The 24135-nt window shown below is 49.8% G+C and overlaps 1 protein-coding gene across 5 annotated transcripts in view; it reads left to right on the forward strand.

Moving 5' to 3' along the window:
• The window catches only part of HRH2 (histamine receptor H2), a 64508-nt gene that overhangs the window by 29987 nt on the left and 10386 nt on the right, over positions 1-24135 (forward strand). For 3 of the 5 annotated variants that reach the window (XM_059060165.2, XM_067031899.1, XM_067031900.1), the window contains exon 3: positions 15864-18679. The exons of 1 other annotated variant lie outside the window; for it this stretch is intronic. In XM_059060165.2, coding sequence (XP_058916148.1) covers positions 15864-16056 — 193 coding nt within the window. In that variant the 3' untranslated portion in view covers positions 16057-18679. Of the gene's footprint in view, positions 1-3205; positions 3347-15863; positions 18680-24135 lie in introns of those variants that run through there. One more of the 5 variants, XR_010840282.1, reaches the window with a different exon arrangement.

Below are 24135 nucleotides of genomic sequence, written 5' to 3' on the forward strand. Positions count from 1 at the left end.
GCCTCCTTCTTTTAATAAGGGCACTTGTGATTACATTTAGGGCCCACTGGGATAATCCTGGATAACCTCCCCATCCCAAAGTCCTTAACTTAATCACATCTGCAAAGTCCTTTTTGCCATATAAGATAACGTTCTCAGGTTCCAGCGATGTAGACATCTGAGGTCCACGTTCAGCTACCACAAGTCCCAGCTCCCTGGCTTAGCATTAGAGACCCTTCATGATTTGGTCCCTGACCACCTCCTGACACCATCCCCAGGCCCACACCCACCCTCCAGCCCCTTCTGCCCCCACCAAAAAAACCCCACTCAGAGTTCATTCATTCACAAGCACTCACCAAGAATTTGCTACACGCCAGCACTGTTGGGGGTGTAGCAGTGAGCCAAGCAGAGGCCCTTCTCCCAGAGGGATGTTATTCTAGGGCAGTGGTTCTCAAAATGTGGGCCCCCATCCAGCAGCAGTCTTCTGGGAGCAAAGTAGCTGACATCGGGCCACACAGCCTCATCCATCCGTGGCAGAGCTAGGATTCCAGCCCAAGCCCGCCTGACCCCAAAGCCAGGCTCTTTCCATGAGGAAATGCTGAATGGACTTGAATTTAGCCCATGCTCTGAGTGCTACTCCCATAGACAGCAGATGGGGAAACTAAGGCCCAGGGAGGCAAGTGACCTGAGGCCCAGAGCAAGCTGGGGTTGGGGCAGGGAGTAGACCCTATATCTCTGGACCCCTGCCCAGGGCTCTTGGGTCTTTCCCCATACATTCCCTTGCCCTGTGTAATCTCCCCGGGCAGGGAGATAAGACTCCTGAGCACCAGCCGTCTCTCTCTCCGGGGCGGGCAGGCGGGCACTTCCTCCTCTCTGCAGAGGCCCTGTGCTTGCGGCTGTCACCCCCCACCCCCAGGGGCTGGACTTTGGAGTCAGAGCTCAGGAAGAAGAGGTGCAAAGGGAGGCCAGGAGCCACGGGTGCCCCCCCGTTGCCAGCTCTCTCCCCTCACAGGCCTCTTGCCAGCATTGCCAGGGCCCTCCCTTCTTCTGCTGCCAGTGAGAGAGCATTTCCTCCAGCTGGGAATGGGCCCCTGCTCTGCCCTTCTGGTGCTCTTGGACTATGATACAGAGTTCTTATCCTGACCAACAAGGCCCTGCCCTGCCCGACTCTTTCCACTGCACTAACTCCTCCTCTGGGCCCCTCGGTCCTGTTCCCAGGCCATGCCTCGTCCCAACCCACGCACCCTCCTCTCAGCCCAAGGCAGTCTTCTTACCCCTCTTGGGACATCCTCTCTGTTCTGTGTCTGCTCCCCAAGACCGCACGCTCCCTGAGGGCAGGCTCACGTCTCTGTTGGTCCCCGTCTAACACCTAGCACAGTGCCTGGTACAGGATGTCCCGTAATATCTGTCGAATGAATAAGTGAATGAATGAATGCATGAATATCTCGTTCTAGGTCCCCAAGAGCCCTGAGAAGTGACTAATACCACCAGTCGCTTTAGAGATCAGGGAACCAAGTCTCGAAATGCCAAGTTCCAGGAACACAGTGGGAACTCAGAAATGCCTGGTTCCCTTTTCTAACTTGGACATCACTGTGGGCCTCCCTCCAAGTAGTGGTGTCAGCAGCGGGCCTCACAGAGGAATCCACCGGCCTCTCTAAATCATAGAGTCTGCGGGTGGAAAGAGTCACACCTCTCACCGTGCCTCCCAGGAGAGATGAAGGGATCCCAGAGTTGGGGTGGGAATCCAGAGTTCAGACAACCTGGATGCAGTCAATTGCGTCTCCACGCCAAGTCCCCATTTGGCCAGAGTTTGGGGGCTGGGGGAGGGTGGAAGTGGCTTTATCTTCCGCTCAAAGTCCAGCCTGGTCTGGCAGAGGAGGCTGCAATTCCCTTAGCAGTAAAAAGGTTACATGACTGATGTACACACACTTAAGAAGCAGCTTTGCTCAGAATGGAAGTTTTGCATAATTTACCCCTTCAAGAGCCCAGACTTGTTTATTTGTATCATTTGGGTCCTGAAAGAGTTTAACTTTTTGGCACATTGATTCCAGCATCTCTTAAGGGGCCTTTCTGAGCACTCTTTGCGGAGGCGCCCAGAGCAGCTCGTCCCCCTCCCTTCTCCCCCACCACTTCCCAGCCCCCACCCTACTCCCAGGTAAGGGGCCTGGCTGCCCCCTGCACACTGGCATCGTGCTGGCTGCTGCTTTGTCACCTCTGCCCTATGTGCCTGGCGGTCACACCACAAGGCTACTGGGGTGTCTTCTTGCCTCCGTGTGGAAGTTAAGGAGCCTGGTATGAGCCCTGGTCCCCCGCTAGTTAGGGGTTGGGTGATGTTAGACAAGTCCTTGACAGTCTGAGCTGAACTTTCCTTACCTATAAAACTATGATAATTATCAGACCTACTCTGCAGAATTGTGAGGATAAAATGGAGTCAGGAGGGATACAGGCACTTAGCACAGTTCCTGGCAGGTGGCAGATGCTTTAACAGACTTAACAGACATGAATTTTCCGTCTTTGCCATCCATCTGTTTCTCTTTTTCTTTCTTTTCATTTTGTCTCTTTCCTGTCATTTTCTATCTTTCTTTTTTATAACAGTTTTATTGAGATATACTCCACATGCAATACGATTCACTCATTTCAAGTGTACAGTTCACCAGTTTTTGGTCTGTTCACAGAGTTGTGTAGCCATCACCACAATCAATTTTAGAACATTTTCATCACCCCAAAGAAACCCTGTAGCCTTCAGCTATCAACCTCCCGATCTCTGCATTCCCCAGACAACCACAAATCTACTTTCTATCTCTATGGGTGTGCCTATTCTGGACATTTCAGATAATCCGTGTGCTTTTGTGCCTGGCTGTTTCACTTAGCATAATGCTGTTGAGGTTCTTTCTTTATTTGCTGTCTGTTCTTGCTTCCTTTCCTTTTTCCGTTCTGTTTTGTGTTTTCTTTCCCTGCCTTCCCCCATTCCCTTCTGTGTCCATGGTCCCGTTTCTCCCTCACCGAGTGCTCGGGCTTTATGGCAGCTCTCGGGGGTTGGTAGGCCCTTGGGGAGGGGGGCGGGAGGCTGCATCCTTGACCCACAGGTGGCCCACGTCCCCACCTCCCGCCTGGATGGGCTCGGAAAGGCCGTTCTCAGACCTGCGGGGCCTGCACTCTACACAGCGGTGGGCAGAGCCGTGGGCTGCAACAAGGTATTAACGCTTTTCATCTTCTATCTCTTCAGAGAGTTTGGGGGGTGAGACCCCCTTCCCAGCCCTGGAGAGGAAGTCAGGGGAAGAGCAGAGAAAGGAGGTGGGAAGCCTTTTACAACCTCAAAAAGTCAAGGAGAATAAATCGTGGCCCCCCGCCAGGAGTCACCTGAAAGGTAGAGAACCCCTCCTTTACCTCCCTGGTGATAGTGCCTTTGAAGCGAGCTGGAGGCCCTGCCAGTGCCCCGCCAGCCTCCCTCCCTCCCTGGCTTTGCACAGACCCCTGCCCCTGCCCTTTCCCCACCTTCCCTTCTGGCTCCTTGTGCCGCAGATCTGACAGGACTGCTATGGAGCTGCCTTCCCAGGGGCTGTGAAGGGGAGGAAAGGGGAACCATGCCTTCGGGGCCGCTGCTAGTAGCTTCGTACCCATGAGAAAAAGGTGAACACTCTAGGTGAACAAATTAAGAGAAAGCCCTTTCTCCAGGGGACCCAGCCCCAGGCCACACAGCTTGGCAAGCAGAAAGAGGTCTGGATTTCAGCCCCGATGCTCTTGTGCAGAGAACAGCCCACGCAACTACAGGGAGGCCCTGCAGACCTTCCAGACCCCTGGGAGACGGCAGGGTGGAGGGCAGGGCTCTGCAAGCCTCTTCTGCAAAGGGCCAGATAGTAAATAAGTTAGCTTTGCGGCGCCTATGTTCTCCATCACCACTACTCAACCCTGGTGGTATGGCACAAAAGCAGCCCCAGACAAAACTCAAATGAATGGGGGTGGCTGTCTTCCAATAAACCTTTATTTGGGCACCAAAATTGGAGTTCCATATCATTTTCACCAGTCACAAAATGTTATTCTTCTAGTCACTTTTTTTTTCAACCGTTTCAACAAAATAGGTGGTGGGCCGAATTTGGCTCACAGGCTATCGTCTGCCAACCACTGGTGTAGGGGAAAGAAAAGGGTGCCATTTCCAGCCCCAGCACTTGCTGGCTCCTTGACTTTAGGCAGGTGGCTTGCCCTCTCTGAGCCTCAGCTTGCTCATCTGTAAAATAGGGATAAAAATACCTCCCTGTGAGGATTGTGATGAGGCTTAGCACCGATTTGTGCAAAGCTCCCAAAACAAGGTAGATGCTTGTAAGGGGTAATTTTTCTTTCTTCCTTTCTTTTCCCTTTATTTCTTCCTTCCCCCCTCCCTCCTTCCTTCCCTCTCTTCCTTCCTTCCCTCTCTTCCCTCCTTCCCTCCTGTGGCCCCTCTGTAAAAGAGCAGCTGAAAAGTCCATGGCAGGCTCTGTGGACTTGTGTCTCAGCTGTGCCACTGAATCCCTCAGTTTGGACCCTGACCCTGAGCCTTGTGTCCCTCCTCTGAAAATGGGGGTCTTGGATCCATCTCAGGAGACCATTCCAACACTAATTATGTATAAATGCTTAACAAGAGAGAGAAATTATGCCAAACCCCCAACTGTGTTTGTGTCAAAAATCTTCTGGCAAGGACGAGGAGGAACCTGTTTTTCATACTAATGAATCACCCTGAGTATGCAGGCAAATTCAGTAAAACATGTCCTTGTCGCAACCTGAGCTTTGAGTGCAGGGGTCATAGGCAGGTAGGGATGCAGATTGGGTGCAGGACAGAGCTCCTAGAGAGAACCAGCCTGGCAGACAGGGGACCAGGGATCCTCACTGCCTCTGCCACTGACAGGCTGTATGGCCTTTAGGAGATAACATCCCTCTCTGAGCCCCAGTTTTCTCATCTGTCAAAGAGAGCTAAGGCTTCTAGCAGATGTCACTGCTCTTAAAGAAACAGCAGTGAGTCACAGGGCTCTCTGTTTTAGGGTGATGCTGTGTTCATTAAACCTACAGCAGCTGTTTGTGGTAGTGTCAGGGGACAGGGACGGGGTGTGCCTGAGACCCAATGGGTATTTTAGGGTGTCCTTTTTTATTTTTAAATAAATTTATTTTTTTAAATATTTGACTGCATTGGGTCTTCGTTGCGGTATGCGGGCTTCTCATTGCAGTGGCTTCTCTTATTGCAGAGCACGGTGTTCGGGCTTCAGTAGCTGTGGCGCACGGGCTTAGTTGCTCCGCGGCATGTGGGATCTGCCCGGGCCAGGGCTCGAACCCGTGTCCCCTGCATTGGCAGGCGGATTCTCAACCACTGCCCCACCAGGGAAGCCCTAGGGTGTCCTTTTAATGCAAGGCTGAATAAATCTTTATGTCTTCTTCTCCCAGCCTGAGGCTCCCCTGAGAAGTGGGGACCATTCCCTCCCTGCCTATCTCTGGGCAGGGAGGTGGGGGACAGGGGAGTTTGTCCCAGCTCCCAAAAGTTGCTTGTGGCTCTGCTTGTCCACATCTGATTGTGCAGAAGGTTGCAGCTTGCAGGGAGGGCCACAGGCTTTGGGACTCACAGGCGGGTGAGTGAGACTCAGGCCTTCCTCATTCTGGGACTGAGCACATGCCAATGTCACCCAGGGACAGATGCTCTGGGTGGGCAGCAGGGCATTCCCCAGCACCCAGGGGATTTGGGGGAACTTCCCTTTTCCACACTGACTTGGGAAACGCAGACTATTTATAAAAACTTCATCATCGTTGAAATGGAACTTGAAAGTCAAAGAGAAACTCCATTCCTGTGGCCATCTTACGCAAGCCCTGAAGTCACGCTCCGTACTCCCTTTCTGTCACTCATGAGAGATGCGGTCCTAATATCATGGTGACAAGAGGATCCACATGTGGAGATCCTAAGCTCTGCGTCAGGGGCTGCTGAGTCTTACTGATTCATTCACTCAGTCGTTCTTCAGTGCCCCTGCCCCGTAGGGTGTGGGGAGAGGGGTAAAGGGGGCGACTAATGGATCTATGAGATGAGCTGTTAGGGTACAAACATGTGGGATAAGTGCTGGGACCTGGCAGGTATGGGGGCCAAGAGGGCCCTGGGGTGGCCCAGGAATTGGGCAAAGCCTCCTGGAAGGGGTGACGGCTCAGCTGACTCCTGAGGGACAAGCAGGAGTTTTCTAAGCTGAAGGGCAGAGGTTAGAGGTGCCATCCTAGGCAGAGGAAGCTGGAAGTGGGGGAGGAAAGGAGGGACGGGGAGGGGAGAGAGGGGCCGAGGATTCACAGATGATGGGAAGGCGACTGATTGGCAGGTACTTCCTTTTCTAAATCTTTGTCCCCGTCGGAAAAGTAGGACTGATCATTCCAGCCCCTCCCTCCCAGGGCTGGGAAGAGGACCAAGGGCGGTAATGCTTGGCTTGGGACGGAAGCTTAGAGCAGAGCGCTGAGTCCGCTCAGGTGTAAGATTCTTTGCTTCATTCTGGTCTGGATGCCCACAGGCCACCACTTCACGGATGGTGGAAAAACGTACATTTTCCAGGCCAGGGGCTCTCAGGCACTTCCATCTGTAAACATGGTGACTTTGGAAGTTGAACCCAGTCAATACAAGAGTCTCTCCACTGCCCCCTCCTTCCCCCCAGGGCAAAAGCTAAGTTCCCCGGAGGCTGTCTGGCCCCCATGGCTTCCTTCTCCATCCATGGTGCCCATGCCAAGCCTGGGCCCTGGGGACACAGCTGGCTTGCTCCAGGCCTTCCCTGGGTTGCTGAGGAAGAGCCACAGCCTCCCAAGGGCCTCGGCCTCCGCTACAGGGCCCCAGGCCCCCAGGAATCCCCCAGCAGGCAAGCCCCAAGGCCCAGCCACAAGCTAGGGCTCGCTGTAGGTCTGGGAGATTTTAGGGGCCTCTTGTACCCCATGTGAAAGCAGAGGACCTGGGGTACAGAGCTCCGTGAAGCCTCCTCACGGCCATGTCTGCAGGCCCCCCCACCTTGTCCTAGGAAGTAGGACACAAGCCCCTCTACTTTCAGACCCTCACCTCACCTCCAGTGAGCATTCTGACCCCCAAAGGAGAGGCTGGGGGCAGGGCCCACTCTAGCAGCTAACTCAGCCTCCTGCCCCACCTTCCTCTCTGGGTGGTGGGGAACTGCTCTCACAGGCTCCTGAAAGCCAAATGCCTTTGAACTCTCTCACCATTGTTTCTGCTTCTGTCCTGAGTCACTGCCTGAATGGCGGGGGGGGGGGGGGGGGGGGGGCACTGGCAATGGGGACAAGCCCACTACATCTCAAATTAGTATCCTCTCCTACCCCACCAGTGACGCACCACACACCTGACACACTGGCCCACGTTCAACACCTAACTAGCTGGAGATGGTGACTAGTAACCACCACTGCCCTGGGAATGCTTGAGCCTGGTAGGGTCAGACGGCCTGGGAGCTGATTGACCTTGGACACGTTACCTCTCCGTGCCTCCATTTCTTCATCTGTAAATGGGGATGTTGCTAGTACCCACTTCAAAAGCTCGTTGCAAGGGTTCGAGGAGAGAATAGATATACAGGCCCGAGAACAGTGTCAGCCACAGCAGTTCCCTGGCAGGCATGGGGCTCCATGAGGAGCCTCGAGATTGACTAAAATGTTCCCCTATTGTTGTATTTTGCCCTTGTCTCGACGTTATTTTTGCTCTTATAAGCAATCCTGTGATGAACATCTCCATGCAGAGAACATTCTGTTTCTTTCAAATTATTTCCCCAGAAACGGAATTTCTGGAACCGGAATTACTGGTGAAAGGAGAGGGATATTTGAGGCCTTTTGTTACACTTTGCTTAATTGTTTTCTAGACTGGCTGTACGGGGGCCCACCAGCCACCTCTGAAGGCATCCCTTCCTGGATGCCACACAGGGAGAGGGTCCTAGAAGGGCTGTGAGGGGGGCTGACTAGGGCAGAGGTATAGCTGGCAAAGAGAAAGGGTCTCTGGCATTTAAGGATGGACAGAGGGACAGGGAAGAGGGAGAAGAAGGGGCTAAGGAGGAGCCATCAGAGAGGTGAGCCCACGTCCAGGGCCTGAGCTGTTCAGAGACTACAGAGCAAATAAGTCTTCAGTCAAAAGAACTGGCATAGTGATGCCAGGAGCTGAGCCCAGGAGGCAGATCCCGACCCACCTGGATGACCTTGGGCAAATGGCAGCCTCTTTGAGCCTCAATTTCCCATCTATGAAATGGGTGTGACCTTCCGCCTGCCTCAGAGGGGTGGGATGGAGTGAGTGATAGGACATGACTTTGAGAGTTGCCTCGGGCACTGTGGGTTCTTTTTCCGTGAGCACCCACTGGCGCGAGTGGGCAGGGTTTTGGGGGTTTCCTTCGGTTTTAAAAAACATTCCAGAGTTTCAGGGAGAGGATTGGGCAAGCCAGCCAGTCTCAAATAGGGGTTACTTAGGGTTGGAGCAGCTGGGCAGGGTGAACACAAGATCTCCCTTGGGACTGGGGAGATATGAGCATGGCCCAGAGTCCACACGCATTGGATGGGGAGGGGAGGTGGGGGCAGGGAATCTCCAGCTTTGCAGGTGGGCCAAGCTGGGCTCTTTCAATCCTCCACCACTTATTTGCTGTGCAGGTGAACTAAAGTTCTTTGGGCTCAGACTTCCTCATCTGTTGGAGATAAGAATATCATAATTCTATCATATATATCACATGCATATTGTGAGAGTTCAACGTTAAGTGCCTGACCCATGATCACTCTCAACATTTTATTATTCTGCCTTCTCTTTCATCAGCAAAAAGTGGGTGACACGGAGGCAAAGGAAGGGTTGAGTGGAAGTAAGCCGTGCAACGCCTTCACTTCTCCTTCAAGCAGCAAGCCCAGCGTGCTATAACATGCCCAACACTCCTCACCAGCTATGTGTCCTCGGGCAGGTTTCCTAACCTCTCTGTGCCTTAGTTTCCTCCTCCATCAAATAGGGGGACTAACAGTACCTACCCCTTGAGGTCGAACTAATATTTACAAAACGCCCAGAACCAGGCCTGGCGTGCAGCAGGAGCTCCGTGCATGGTGGCTGTCATTTGATTGCTCTTAGGGCTCAGAGCACAGGCTTTGGACCTAGCAGACGAGGCACAGAGCCCTGTTCCTCCACGGACTGGTGTGACCTTGGTCAGGCAGGTCACTTAATCCCACGAAGAGCCAGTTCCCTCATCTGTAAAGAAGTGGGTGGTGGGGCCCCCAAGGCACCCCAAACACACAGTAAGCGCTCAACGTGACTATTGACTGAGGGCCTTAAAGAGGACCCCATGGAAACTGCCAGACCCATGCCCTGAGGCCTTGGCTCTCCCAGTGGTGGGTGCATGCTTCTCCCACCTTATTTGTCATGAAAATGAACACTGTTTTTGCAAAACTCCTGCAGGAAGCCTTTGCCCAGCTTGAAGGACAGAAAGAGAGCTCCATCTATGGACTTGGCCATGGGCGCCCATCATCCTGCCCCGGCCCTCCACCCTTCAAAGCAGACGTTGATGCAGGCAAACCCTCTGTGTTTACTTCCAGAAAAGTATGAGAAGGCCCTGAAAAATATCATTTCTTTCATGAGCGGAGGGCTGAAGTTTGGTCATTTCGGCCAAATACTGGGTAGTACTGGTTTGTGGTAGAAAACAAAGTTATTTGAAGATAACACTCATATGAGTGGCCTCTGGGTAACTTGGCATCCTGAAATTTCCACCTCATAGCTTACTTTAGGACAACCAGAAATTAGGTCTGCTTGGAGAAGAGGGTCACCCCTGATTTTGGCAAAAGCGTAAGGCAAGGGGACAGACACTTGGTGGGTTGTGGCTGACTCCCAGGGCACTAGAGGGCCACTTCCCCTTTCTAAGCTCCTCCACTTCCCTTTCCTCAAAAAGGAGAGGGTACCTTGCACTGACCCAGTTCCCAGGATATACGTGAAACTGCCCTTCTGGGTGTGGCAATTCCCCCAGATGCTTGGGTGCAGGATAAGCAAGGGTCTGGGTTCAGGGATCAGCCCAGCCTTCAACACGCAGCCCCTCAAGTGCCAGTTCTTGGTGACCCTTAGGGAAAAGCAGCCAATGGCTGTACCCATCACGGGAAACCAAGGAGGAGGGAGAAAGGGGGTATCTTCTGGAATTTCTAAACATTTCTCTTCTCCCATTACTTCTCCTGGCTTCTATAGCACTTCCCCTGGGATTATGCTCATTTTACAGATGAGGAGATGGGCTTCGACAGGGAGGTGGAGTTGTCTGAGACCCGACAGCAGGGGGGTGAGGAAGCCGCAAACTGAATGCATGACTCCTGGTTCTAAATCTCACATTTTGTCCCAATCATCCCAACGCAGAGCTGGTGCTCAGCAGGTACTTGCTGAAAGGGTCACCATGCCTCACTGTCTGTGCCAAGGTCCTGGCTCACAATGCTCTTCTGGGCTGGTAGGAGTGGGAAGGTAGATATAGAAATAAAGCCAGCGTGAGACACCACACAGAGGGGTAAGGGCTGCTCCACAGCCGGGGGAAGTGTTTCTGCTTCTGTTGATCTGTGAAATTGGGAAGTCAGAAAACGGGAGAATCACTATCGATAATGAGAGTGGCTGGGTTTTTCATTCATTAGTTCGCACACACGATTGAACACCTGCTATAAACTTGGACAGTGGGGTCGATGATGAAAGATCCAACACTTGCCTTTAGTCTGGGAGATAGACAGGTAAACTGATGGTTAACCCAAGGAGGTAAGTGTCTCAGCGGAGGGGCTGTAGGAGCCAGGAGAGAATCAGTAATCCTGGGAGACCTCAGAGACAGCTTCCCAGAGGAGGTGATGCCTGAACAGAACCTTGAAACACTTCAAAGTGCACAGCAAAGAAGGTAAAGGAATTTCAAGCAATGGGGATGACGTGTATAGGTGCAAGTACAAGACAGAGCAGAGTAATGTGTGCATGCGGTGGTTCTGTGTGATAATTTGTACTATAAGCAGTAGATGGCAATGGAAAAGGTCACTGACAGTCATTATCTGTAGTCCTTACAATAGTCCTGTGAGCTTGATATTATTAACATATTTCACAGATGAGAAAACCGAGGTTCAGAGCGAGACTGAGCAAGGCTTCTCACTGAAACTGGGTCCTGACCCCTAGTGGCTGAACATATTATAGCACCCTCATGTGAAAAGATATTCAAAGAACATTTATTTAAGAATGCTATTAGGACACTATTAACTGCCAGTAGCAGAAACCCAGTTAAAGGAGGCTGGGATTGGTGGAGGTAGGGTATTAGCTTATAGAACTGAAGAAATCAAGAGTAGCTTCAAGTTGGATTCAGGAGCTCAAATGTCATCATAAATTTGTCTTTCTCCAGCTTTCAACTCAGTTTCACCCTGTGTTGCCTTCATTTTCAGTGAGTCTCCCCATGGGGCCACCAGGAGCTCCAAGCTTACATCTTACCATCTTAGTAGCCCCAGTGGAAAATATTCCCCTTTCCTCCTGTTCCAACAGAAAGTTTTAGGCTTAAGTTTCATTGGCTGGATGGGGTCCTGTCTCTACCTCTGCACCCAGACCTGGAGCCAGTGCAATGAATAAGGTAAATCTCACCTCAGCCACATGGACAAAGAGTAGGGAAGTTTGGATCCCAAAGAAGAATCAAGGTGTTATTACCAAGAGAAGGGGAATTGACGATGGGAAGGTAAAAATAAGATGTTTACCATAAGCACTTAGCGAATGGCAGACAACCTATTATGTGCTCTCCTAGAACCCCATTTACATCTCCGAGCCTCAAGTGTCAGAGCTCAGGGCAAAGATGGGCCATAAGGGAGTCCAGGAATATTAAACGTACAAGTATCTCTAGATGTGTGTAATGTAATAAAGTCTACACAGTGTAGGACTCCAGCTTAGTGTGTCATCCCAACTTACATTTGGCATGGATGGCAAGCTAAGTAAAGGAGGAAGGGCTCCATACCACTAGACATTATTAAGTTAAATGTGCATGGCAAAAAATTTTAATAAGAGGATGGAAATTCCATATGGTAAGGAGGAAAGAGAAGGAGAAAAAAGGCAGTTTAAAACAAAGCAAAAAAAAAAAAGACAGGAAATTTTAGAAAAGATGGGACAAATGTAGAACACAAAATCACACTGAAGAAATTAGTCAAAATATATCAGTAATCACAGGACATGTAAATGGCATAACCTGGGCCAATTAAAAAAATGGAGATTGTCAGATTTGATTTTTTTTAAACCCAAACAAATATTTTTACAAGAGATAGACTTAAGGAAACAAAAATGTTGAAAGTATAAGGAAAGAAAAATAAGATATACTAGGCAAATACTAACCAAAAGAAATCTGGGTAGCTATATTAATATCAGACAAAGTGAACTGTCAGAAAAAAGTATTACTAAAGGTAAAGAGTCACCATCTTTTGAAAAAAGATTCAATTCACTAGAAGGATAAGAATTCTAAACTTGTATGTACCAAATAAACCAGCTTCAAAAAGTAAAACTGACAAAGTAACATTGACAAAACTACAAAGAGAAATTAATCATTAACATCATAAGCAAACAATATTAAGACTAAAAGGGAGATATTATTATAGATTTTACAGAGATTAAGAAAGATGATAAGGACATTGTGGTCAATTTTATGCCCTGAACAAGGGAAAATTCAGATGCAGTGCACGAATTCCTAGCAACAGAACTTGCCAAAACTGACTTGGGAAGAAATAGAAAACCCGAATGGTCCTATAACCATTAAAAAATAAAGAAAGTGAACGAAACACCAGTAGTACTTGGTTTTGCCAAGGGGTTCTACCAAACACTCAAGGAACAAATCGTTCCAGTCCTGCTGAAACTCTCCTGTCTATTTGATGACGCCAGTAGAGTGTAGATTCAAAAACAAGTATGAGGGCTTCCCTGGTGGCGCAGTGGTTGAGAGTCCACCTGCCAATGCAGGAGACACAGGTTCGTGCCCCGGTCCGGGAAGATCCCACATGCTGCGGAGCGGCTGGGCCCGTGAGCTATGGCTGCTGAGCCTGTGCGTCCGGAGCCTGTGCTCTGCAACGGGAGAGGCCACAACAGTGAGAGGCCCGCGTACCAAAAAAACCCAAAACAACAAGCATGAGAAGGGAGAAGATAAAAACGAGAAACAACCCAGATGTCTACCAGCAGGTGAATGGATAAATAAATTGGAGTATCTTCCCATAATGGAATACCTTATGATTGTGAAAATGAACTACAGGTTCACACATTCACAGTGTTTAATCTCAAAAGTATAATGTTAAACAACAACTAAAAAAAGGAAGCTACAGAAAAAAATCCTAAAACATGATTCCATTTATAAAAAAGTAAAATGCTGGCAGGACAACACAGTATATTATTCAGGGGTACATACATATTTGCTGAAACAAATCAGGGGCTGGTAAATTCTATTTCTTAACCTGAGAGGTGGTTACACTTGTATTCATTTTAATATTATTTAATATTTTAAGCCACACATATGTGTTTTTTACATAGCCTCTTTGATGTATTTCATATAAACATATTTTATGACACAATCTCCATGTAGCAAAAAGATATGTCTGAGTAGAGGAGTTATCTGAGATGTTTATTTTCTTCTTTTTGTTAGTCTCTATGTTCTGAATTTTTTACTATGAACATGTGATACTTCCAGAATAATATTATTTTAAATGATACAGCGTTTTAGAAGAAGGGAGGTAATTTCCTAGCCTAGAGCTAGCTTGTCTTTGATAATTTCACTAATCTACGTGAAAGTCACTTTATCACACTTCAGGCTCCATCTGGAATGTTAATCCAAGGGTAGATACCTGCCTACTTGGTCAAATATGTACACTGCTGGCATGGAGAAGAACCGGAGCCTCTGAAGTGCAGGGGTGTGACCTGGAGGTCCAGGTAAGGGCAGGTGTTCTGGGGACGGTGGGGCTGGCCAAACCCACGAGAGAGCTTAGGCCATGCAAGGCCTCCAGCACTGGCTAAGCCAGAACATACCATGCATCGAAGGAAGCTTGGGTGTTGGCTGTGGGTGTTGGCTGTGTCGTTGTTCACAAAACCTTTACAAAGGCAGGTATCCAAATCTACTCCTTCCCTCTGATGGACTCTAAGGGGAAGCATGATGCTTTTCTCTCTCTCCATGTGGAAGGGAGTGAGTTCGATTCCTGTGGTGGCCAGAATACCTTAACAGATGATGGCTAGAGCTGAGACCAGGCATGAGTTTCATGGGACATCCGGAGGACTCGCAGTGAGTCTCAGGACCAAGCAAGGGCTAACTTCCAGCCTGAAACTGGACGAAGAAAGCTACTGCTCCAGTCTAGGCAGGGAAACAAGAAGCTACGTAACATCCATTGCCTTAGACAGAGCTAAAGCTAGATTTTGTCCTGCCCTGGAGCTGCAGAGACCCCAGGCAAAGTGTCTAGGGACACCAAGAAATGTTTAGCTTCTCCTGCATTAGGGCCAAGCATGAGACAGGATGGGCCAGGACTTGCAAGGACACTTCTCAAACCACAGTTGCTTTGCAAATCCCCTTCCCTGTGCAGCCCATAGTCCTCTCCCAACTGCATAATATACCCTTAAATCTCTACACCACCTGGCTGTTTTCACTGAAATATATTTATAAGACTTTATATCATCACCATAAACAGAAATGCAGTATCACTTGTGGAAAACGGAAAGTACTTGTGATCATAGAAACAATGACACAAAACAATGCCACCCAAGGTTGGCCAGATCCCATTGCCTGATTAAAGCTCTGAGCCTGCCCCCACTCCAGGTTATACAGGGACCTGCGTGTTGAGTACTAAAAACACAGGCCCTCCACACTGAGGCTTTTTCTCCTGACCTCAGAAGGCTTGAAATAAAAACGATGAAGGAATTCTTACTCACTGAAAGTATTGGAAGGAAAAAGCAGGTCAGCTGTCCACATCTTAGCAGGCAACAGGGCAAAGGAATTTTGTATACCCAGATATGGGGGAAGTCTTCATCTTTCTGAAAATGTATGTCAAATACTGTGTTAAAAACTTTCCTCCCAATTGTTTGGCTAACTTACCTTCAGTGACCGTCAATCAGCTTGACTCAATGGACATAAATGAGGACCTACTATGTGCCGGCGGCCACTTAGGAGGGGTTTGAAAGACAAGCACCTTGCCTTCAGGGACCACACATTCTAATGGAGAGACAGACGCATTCACAACTGATTTTTTTTTTTTTTTTTTTTTTTTTTTTTGCCATACGCGGGCCTCTCAGCACCGGGGCCCCTCCCGTTGGGGAGCACAGGCTCTGGATGCGCAGGCCCAGTGGCCATGGCTCATGGGCCCAGCTGCTCTGCGGCATGTGAGATCCTCCCGGACGGGACCGGGGCACAAACCTGTATCCCCTGCATCGGCAGGCGGACTCTCAACCACTGCGCCACCAGGGAAACCCTCACAACTGATTTTAATGCAAGGCTGAATAAATCTTTGTGTCTTCTTCTCTCAGCCTTCCCCCAACTCATGCAAAACATGATGTAGGTGTTCAGGAATTATTTTATTCAGACACAGAAATAGCAAACATTCATTGGGCTCCTACCATGAGCCAGGCAATGTGTGGGATACTTTAAAACATATTTTATAACACTTAATCCTTTCAATCCTAATTTTTACCTTCACTTAAGGTTCAGAGAGGTTAAGTAACTTGACCAAGGGTATACAGCATGTTAGAAGTTGATTTGGGGTTTGAAAGCAAGTATCCTGAATGCTCCGCATTGTGGGTTGAGGGAACAAGTCCCTGTTGCACGTGGGAGGTTCCCCGCCCCATACCACCCCACCCTTCTCAGCTCCCAGCTTAGAAGAAGCAAAGACCAGAGGCTAGGTCTGGCCATACTGGCCTTGCTCGGTGGTCACCTCAGCCCTAACCTATGCTTGTGTCTCCCCAGGAAGCCAGGGATGTCCTGCACCCTGTGCTCCAGCAATCTTCTGAGCTGCTGCAAGAGCCTGTGGGCGCATAGGTTCCTCCAGAGACACGTGGGAGGCCCCTTGGAGGAGCAGCCGGGAGAGCCACAGTCTGAGGAGCTGCTAAGGACACTGGCCCAGGAATCGGTGAGGATGCTGCCCTCTGAGGCTGTCTAGACCCAGCGCCAGAACGCTGAAGATCCTGCTTCTGGTCACCAAAATTTGACTCCTGGAGCCACTAACGATCCAGCAGCCCCCCCAAACCACCGAGAGCACACCCTAGCCTGAGTCTGCGGACGCCCAGAGCACATGGTGGGTGCTGGGGTCCTCTGGCCTAGGATGGAGCAGGTTGCTCTGCATTCAGACTCCCCTGGGTCTGGGTCTGCTGAATCCCATGGGTTCAAAGCTCACGTTGGTGCTGGCCCTGAGTCACAGGCAGAGACGGTGGGACTTTGGGGGATGTTCACACAGGTGCATACACGGAGGTGTATGTGCAGACACACGCCTGCCCTCTGAGCATGGCAGAGGGTTGTTGCCATGAAGCATTGGCCTCTCACTCCCTCATGGGTTCTGCGGGATGCAGGGAGAGAAGGGAAGGGAAAGGAAGGACATTAGCCTTTAATGAACACCTACTGTGTGCCGAGTACTTCACCCGCATGAGCTCACGTCATCCTCGTTACACGTGGCAGGGATGGTTGACCTGTCTTTACAGGAATGGAGACTGAGGCTCAGAGAAGTAAAGGGCCACTCAGCTAGAAAGTGTGTCTGGCACATAGGAGGCACTTGAGAATAGCTGCTAAAGGAAGGAAGGAACAAACAGACGAATAGACAAATGGGAGGATGGGTAGAAGCCCATGCTCTTGACATTACACTACACTGCCTCTCAGGAGAGGCCACGATATTTCCTTGACTCAGCAGACCCTCCTGCTAGCGAGGCTCAGACCCGGAGCCTGGGGGGTCCCTTCATGCTGCAGTTCTGACCCTCTCTGGTGCTTTCCATCAACAAGGAGTGGCATGGAGCAGACTTGCTGGGGAAAGTGTGCGGGGCCACAGGGAGGGACAGGGAGAGGTGGGGTGGTGAGGACATGACAGGCAGGGGTGGGGAAGTTGGCCCCGCTGTGCCCTCTGCTGGATGCGGGACCTTGGGAGTGGCGGCGGACACCTTGGAGCGGCTCTTTCCGCCTCTGTCCCAGGGGCTACGCTCCCCTTTCTTATTTTCAGGGTTGTTGAAGAGGTCTAAGGAAGTGAAGGAAGTGGCAGCCCCAGAGAGATGAGGGTGTTCCTGGGCTCTCCTCGCTAACTGCTGCCCCACCCTGAGCCCACTCTTCCCTTGGTTCCAAGAACCCCCGTGTGGTCCCCCTCCCCATCCACCCATGCCTTTTCAGTCCCTCTTTCAGCCCACCGTTCTCTCCCCAGCCACCACATGTGCTGTTCCCCAGGCTCAGCCCTGAGTCTTCTCCTCTCATTGCCATTTCTCGCCCTCTGTGGGCTCGTCTCCACCCTCTGAAGGTACCAAGAGACCTATCTCTAAGGAGATTACTCACACAGGAGTGTGAGGAGCCCAGGCTCCTTCTGGGAGCCTTTGACAGACTTTCAAGCTCACCATGAGGATGTCCACAACTGCATCCTGACCATCTCCCTGCACCTGCTCCTCTCCCAGGGTCCCCCTTCTCGGACAGAAGCCCTGCCATTGGCTTCAAAGGTCAATCTTGGCATCAACTTTCTCCTGGCTCCGCATGGTCCATCCTCTTGTATCCTAGCTCCCACTTGTATCCACGTTTACCTGGTTCTCTCCACCTGCCCTGTCATCACTCAGTCCCATTGCCATATCCCCTCCATCAGGACAATTGAAACAGCTTCCTGTATTCCCCACTGGCCTCCCCCAAGCCCACCCTCCACCCCACGGCCACACTGGGCTGTGCAAAATGCAAACCCGTACAGAAAACCATCTTGCCCACAGCCCTCAGGCCCCGCATGGTGGGCTCCGACATGCCTTCCAGCCTCCTCTTGCCCCAAGCTCCCTTCCATCTCTTCAACCCAACTCTACCGGGCTTCTCCTTTGGGTTTGTTTATCTCACTGCTCCTTCCAGCTACCAGGCCACACACAGAGCTGTTTCCATGACTTGAAAAGCTCCTCTTGTCCTTTCAGCCACAGGATCTCAGCCAAAACATCGCTTCTTGAGAGAGTCTTCTTTGACCGTCCCTATTGGGTCAGTCATACCCACAGAACTGTCCTTGGAAGCCATGGGCATGGTTGTCATTTACAGTCATCTGTGTGGTTCCCTGACCCCTGTCCATCTCCCCTACTCAGGAGGTCATGAGTCCTGCCTGTTTCCGTTGGCCATTGTAAGTCTAGCCCTTAGAAGACTGTTTGGCCTATATAGTAGGAGCTTTAAGCAGTTTATCTGTCATACACCTGAAGGCACGATTTGCCCCTATGGCCCCCAGAGGTCCTCAGTCTCTTGGCTGGACTCCTTCTGGAAACCCCAGAATCCCCTTCTTGGAAATTTCCCCAGGAGTCTGAGACAGGTGAATCTCTAAGTCATGGCCAAGTAGATGGAGCATAAGACTGGTCTGGCTGATCTCAGACTCAGCTGGTTAGGGCTGAGGTCAAGGTGCTCACATGCCACTTGCCACTGCAGGTCTGGCTGTAGCTGCCCCTGCCCTCCTGGGGGCCTCCTGCAGCCCCTGCTGGCTGCAGAAGTGGAGCGCATGCTCCCTAGAGGAGAAGCATCTGTGGTGGGCCCCCAAATCCATGTTTTGTGTTACCATCGTGTTCCAATAAAGCTATCAAAACAGATGCTGCCTTGCGGTTTTATTTTTTAACTTCCTGGTGAGGAAATACTCCCCAAACTTCATCATATGGTGTGTCTTGATTTAGAAAAAGAATTATCATAAAATGTTGGGGTAAAGGCCAACTGTGAAATTGCCTTAAAAGGTAAAAGAGTTTTCAGGTAATTAGGTCTCATCTTGAAATGCCCTGTTAGAAATGGGGGGCAGGCTGACCAGAGCAATCAGATCTCCTTCCTGCTCACCGAGTGAGCCAGGTACATGGTAGGCACTCAGTAAGTGTTTGTGGAATGGAGTATTTTAGAAATTGTCAGATCCAGAGATGCTTTTGGTATGTGGGAGAAAAAGACATCTTTAAAATGGAAAACTTGTCAATCGGGGAAGTCTTCCACAGTCAAGAGTAGGTGGGTGAAGTGTAAGTAAAAAACCAGGTCAAGGAAAAAATTCATCAATTCTGTGCAAGGAATGATTCCCAAAGGCACCCATGAAAGGGTTTGGAAAATGGAGGGAGTTGACCAGTGTCAAGGTCACCATTTGACAACTGCAGTGTCGGCGGTGAGCAGTGTCCCCTGGGGTGGAAGGAGGAGGCTGTAGGAGGCTATGAAATCCTGAACTTCGGGCCTTGCAGAAGGATGCACCAAGACACACCTTGATGAAATTCCACAGGAGGCAGAGACGAGATCGTGAGTCATCACAATCAAAGCTTACAGGAGCTGATCTGCCAGAAATGGATTTTGATATATTTCAGGGCAGGGAAGACAAAGCATGTTAAGAGGTCTTTGGGGAAGATGAAAGAAGTAGACCGATGGAGTCATTAGATGATGTCAAGCAGTTCTATGTAGATGGTATAAAAAGCATGGGGAAGTGTCCCCTGAATGATAACTGTGCGTGCAGTGAATATCGGGGCACTATATAGGCACCCAGCCAGGGCTGGAAGCCTGGGAACCACAATTTCCAGAATCCTGTTCCAACAGGTTCAGCTTCCACCAGTGGGAAGCAGAGGAGGAGCAAAACCATTGTTGCTAAGTAGGCCAAGGGAGGAGGGACAGGAGGAGGGGAAGTAGGCCCAGCTGGGTACAAGGGGCTACCTCAGGAGTCTTGGAGCAGAGAAGTTCTAGAGGGAGCTGCACTACGGAACGTTGTCTCGTCCTGTGAGTAATGGGAAGGCTTTGAAAGGCTCTCATCAAGAGGGGACTAAAATGATGAAGTCTGTACTATAAAAAGATCTTTCAGAGTCCAGTCTGGGGAAATCCACTGAGGGGGCAGGGGGTAAAGGCAGAGTGAGTGCAGGCAGCTCCATTGCAGGGGTGGGTTGACGGCTGCATCTTACTAGGATGTACTCCAGACCCTACAGCAGACTTCAGGCTACAGGCTGGGAACCCAAAGGAATCAGACCCTCCATGCCCTCCAGAGAGACAGGCATCACCAGGGCATCAGAGAAGGAATGGGACATGGGGGCTAGTGCTGGGGTCGCTCGGGGTGGAAAGTGTGGGAGTTGTGTGTGTGTGTGTGTGTGTGTGTGTGTGTGAGTGTGGAAGGATGTGGACCAAAGAAGCATGAACTTCTAAGAGGAAACATTCCTGGTGCACATCGGGCTGTGTTTAAATGCAGGGTAGAAGCGTGGCAGGTGGTGGGAATGCTCGGAGCCAGGATGGAGGGAATCCACTTGGCATCTCGTCTCAGCTAAACCACTGATAGTCAACACTTGGCTGATCAGACTCCATCTGGAGCTTTGGGGGAGAGTTTATCGTCTTCATTGTCCATTTTAGGGGGCTCTTTCCAGGTCACTGAAGCAAGGAATCACAGCCTAGAACACACTTCTCCCACCCCAATTCCCAAATGCCACCAGAATTCCAAGCATTCCAGTGATAATTCAGGAGCCCTCAATGGTCACCAACAGCCCACAGGGTGACTGGGAAAAGGCTCCCTTCGCCTTGCCAGCAGCCCTACGAGGCTCATAATTTTGTGATTTTGGAGGGCATTGCACCATGACCCTAACCTCCCCATTCAGGGTCACTCAGAACAACATGTTTCTCACACCCTGAGATGCCACCATGTGAGTCAGAGCACTGGCCTGGCTGGGCCTCGACCCTTACTCCCTGGGGCTTTGCGAAGGCTCTCATGTGCCCGGTGGACCTGGCAGGATTCCCAAGGAAATAGAGCCCCAGAGGGACATGCCTGGGCTGTGCTATTCCCTGATAAACCTGTCCTTCACTTTCAACTGACAATTACAAGCCCTTTCAAGCATCTAGACGTTACATCAGCCCCTCCACAGGCACTGGTCCAGTTTTTCCACTGGGCACAGGCAGAGGTTAGCATCCCCACCACCTGGGGCCTGAACAGGGACAGAGCTCACCCCAAGTTAAAAATCCAAGTGACATGGTTTCCAGCCCAGACCTACTTGTCTCCAAAGTCCAGATATTGTTAAAATCATTCATATTAGGAAATTAATTTGTAAGGATTAAGCAATAATCAGACACAGCCTCTTTTCAAAATTGTGACATTACAGAGAAAGCCAGAGTTCCTTAGGCCACCTCTCCCCATCCTTTTCCTCTAGGGATTTCCAAGGCAACAACTACTAACAAGTTTGCTGTACAGTGTTTGGTTCAGTTTTGCTTGGTTTTCAACATAAATGTTATACTGCACCTCAAGAACTGAACTCAATAATCTGTCTTCAAGGTTCAACCATATTAGCACATAAAGGGCTCCCTCGTTATTTTGTCCCATGGTATCAGTACCCACAGTTCATTTAGCTGTCTCCCCTAGCCATGGACATCTGAATCGCTTCTAATTTCTAGCTATTTAAATAATAATATGCTTCTCCATTATAGGTTATTACAAGATATTGAATATAGCTCCCTGTGCTATACAATAGATCCTTGCTGTTTATCTATTTTATATATGGTAGTTTGTATCTGTTAATCCCAAACTCCTTATTAATCCCTTGCCTGACCCTTTCCCTTTTGGTAACCCGTAAATTTGTTTTCTATGTCTGTGAGTGGTGCTTCTGTTTTGTAAGTAAGTTCATTTGAATCACTTTTCTGTGCACCTGAAACTAACACAACACTGTAAATCAACTATACTTCAATTTAAAAAATAATAATATGCTGACCATCTGAAACAATGTTTCCTTGTGCACACCTGCAAGTGGGTTCTGTTGTTATTGGGGGTGGTGTGTGTGTGTGTCCGTCTGTCTGTGCACGTGTGTTTAGCATACCTACAAGTGTAACTGTGGATATGGAGCATGTGTGTTGCTGAATAGCCCTCCAGAGAGGCACAGCTAGTTCAAGCTCCCACCAATAACACTAGGAGGGGCCTGGCTCCCCAAAGCCCCACCATCCACTTGTGCCTCTTCTACCATGCCCTCTGGCTTCTTTCATCTCTGAGAAATTAGAATATTCCTCCTAGAGATGCCCTACCTCCAGTCAGTGCAGGCAGGTCATTTAGGTCGAAGAAATTTTCAGAGGCCCCATTGGGTTTGCCCCAGGTTTCCCACGAGCTCTACCAAGCCTTGACTTCCTCCTTGGGGTCTCTTCAGTGGAGGACAGCCATGCCGAAGCCACACCACTGGAGAGAGGTTGTATCAGTTCACAAGAGCCGCAGTAGTGCTACGTAACAAACATCCACAAACATTCTCAGCACATGACAGTAACATTTATATAACTCATGAAGCTGTCGGCTGTCTAACAAGGATGGGCTCTGCTTGGGTTGTTCAGCTTTTCCCCATAAGTCTCTCTTTTTCTCTTGGGACCAGCAGGCCGACCCAGGCATGTTCTTCTCACAAAAATGGCAGGGACACAGGAGAGCAAGCCCAGGAACACAAGTGCATTTCAGGTTCCTGAGCATCTTGCCTGCAAACATACCATTAACCAAAGTAAGTCTCATGGGCAAGTCAAGGACAGAGTGAGTATACCTACCCCTCCCACGGAATTGAGGTGGAGTGAGGGATAAATGTTACTGGATGACCATCTAATGCACTACAATGGCAGAGCCTGGGTGGGAACTGAAGTCTGCCTGACTCCAGAGCTCGACATCCTCAGGATGGAGGAGACCTGGGTCTCCCAAGTGATTGGAAATTCCCTGGAGCTCCCTAAAACTCCTACTCCTCAATATTACAGTTGCTTCCAACCTCCTACATACCTTATGCTCGTTCGTTACCCTGGCCTACAGCCAGATCTTTAAGACTCAAATCTGGGCCTTGGTATTGCCTGGCTGAAAACCCTTCAGTGCTCCACCACCACCATTTCTACTGCTCCCTCAAATTATCATCGCTTGAGCAGGGCATTCAGGGCCACACTATGGTCTGGCTCTGCCTAGTTGTCCAGGCTCATCTTGTACCTCTCTCCCTATGCTCCACCCTCCCCATCCAGCCCAAGGCCCTAGCCTCTTACAAAATCTCACTCTATGACTATGTCCCCTGCAGAATTCCCTTCCCAACCTGAAGAATTTCCCTTAGCCATACTTCAAATTTCAGCTTGGGCATCACCTCCATTTCAAAACTATCCCTGCCCCTTCTTAGAATAGCTTATCACTTTCTCCCTGGTGCATGCCTCTGTCACAGGACACATCTCACTCATCCCAGGGGTTCCCAGACCCGGATGCCCAGAGGCACCACCTAAGTTCACTGGTGTAAGATAACAGAAAAGGGCACACTGGTGGTTTTTGACCAACATTCCTGCAGTTGGTCTATGCCCCTGCCATACTAATTATATACATTCTGAGTAACACCCCAGCTGAAAGGGGCTGCAGCAACTCTGTGCACAGTGATGTTACTTTTTGGGGATGTGGGGCCTGATTCTATTTTTTAAGAGAAGCCATAAATCTGGATTTCTATTAGTAATTTTCAATGAATTAATATATGTAAAGATCTCAGAAAAGTGCTGGGCACATAATAAATATCACAGAAGTGTTAGAATAAATGAATGAATAGATAGATGGATAGATAATAGAAAGATAGATAAATAAGAGAGAGACAGATAGATGATGGATTGATAGATAGATAGATAGACAGACAGACAGAAAGATCTTTGAAAAGATGGCAAATTTTTTTAAAAACACTGTACAGGCAAAACCAAGACTTTTCACAGGCTACATTTGACCAGAAGTCCCAGTTCTTGGCCTCAGATACATGAGAAGTGCCCTGTTTCTCTGCAGGAAACCTTGGGGGAAAGAGCAGGGATATGGCATGTGGCTTCCCACTCAGAGCAGACATTACTGAGGATATCCCCACCACCCACACTCCCAGTCCTTCCTGCTTCCCTTCTCCCTCTGGGTGAGGTGATGAGGGTGAGGAGAGAGCAGAGGAGAAAAATCCTGGAGAGAATGTGAATTGCTTCTGTCTTGAAAAAGGTTTCTCTGCAGTGCTTGAGAGATCCCAAAAGCCTCCTGGTCCTCCAAAAAGGTCTTTGATGTGCTCTCTCCTCCTATTTCCATGGCCAGCAGCCTGGATCAGGCCTGGCTGTGCTT

Source organism: Kogia breviceps, chromosome 4 (assembly GCF_026419965.1).
Source record: "Kogia breviceps isolate mKogBre1 chromosome 4, mKogBre1 haplotype 1, whole genome shotgun sequence".
NCBI classification, from domain to species: Eukaryota; Metazoa; Chordata; class Mammalia; order Artiodactyla; family Physeteridae; genus Kogia; species Kogia breviceps.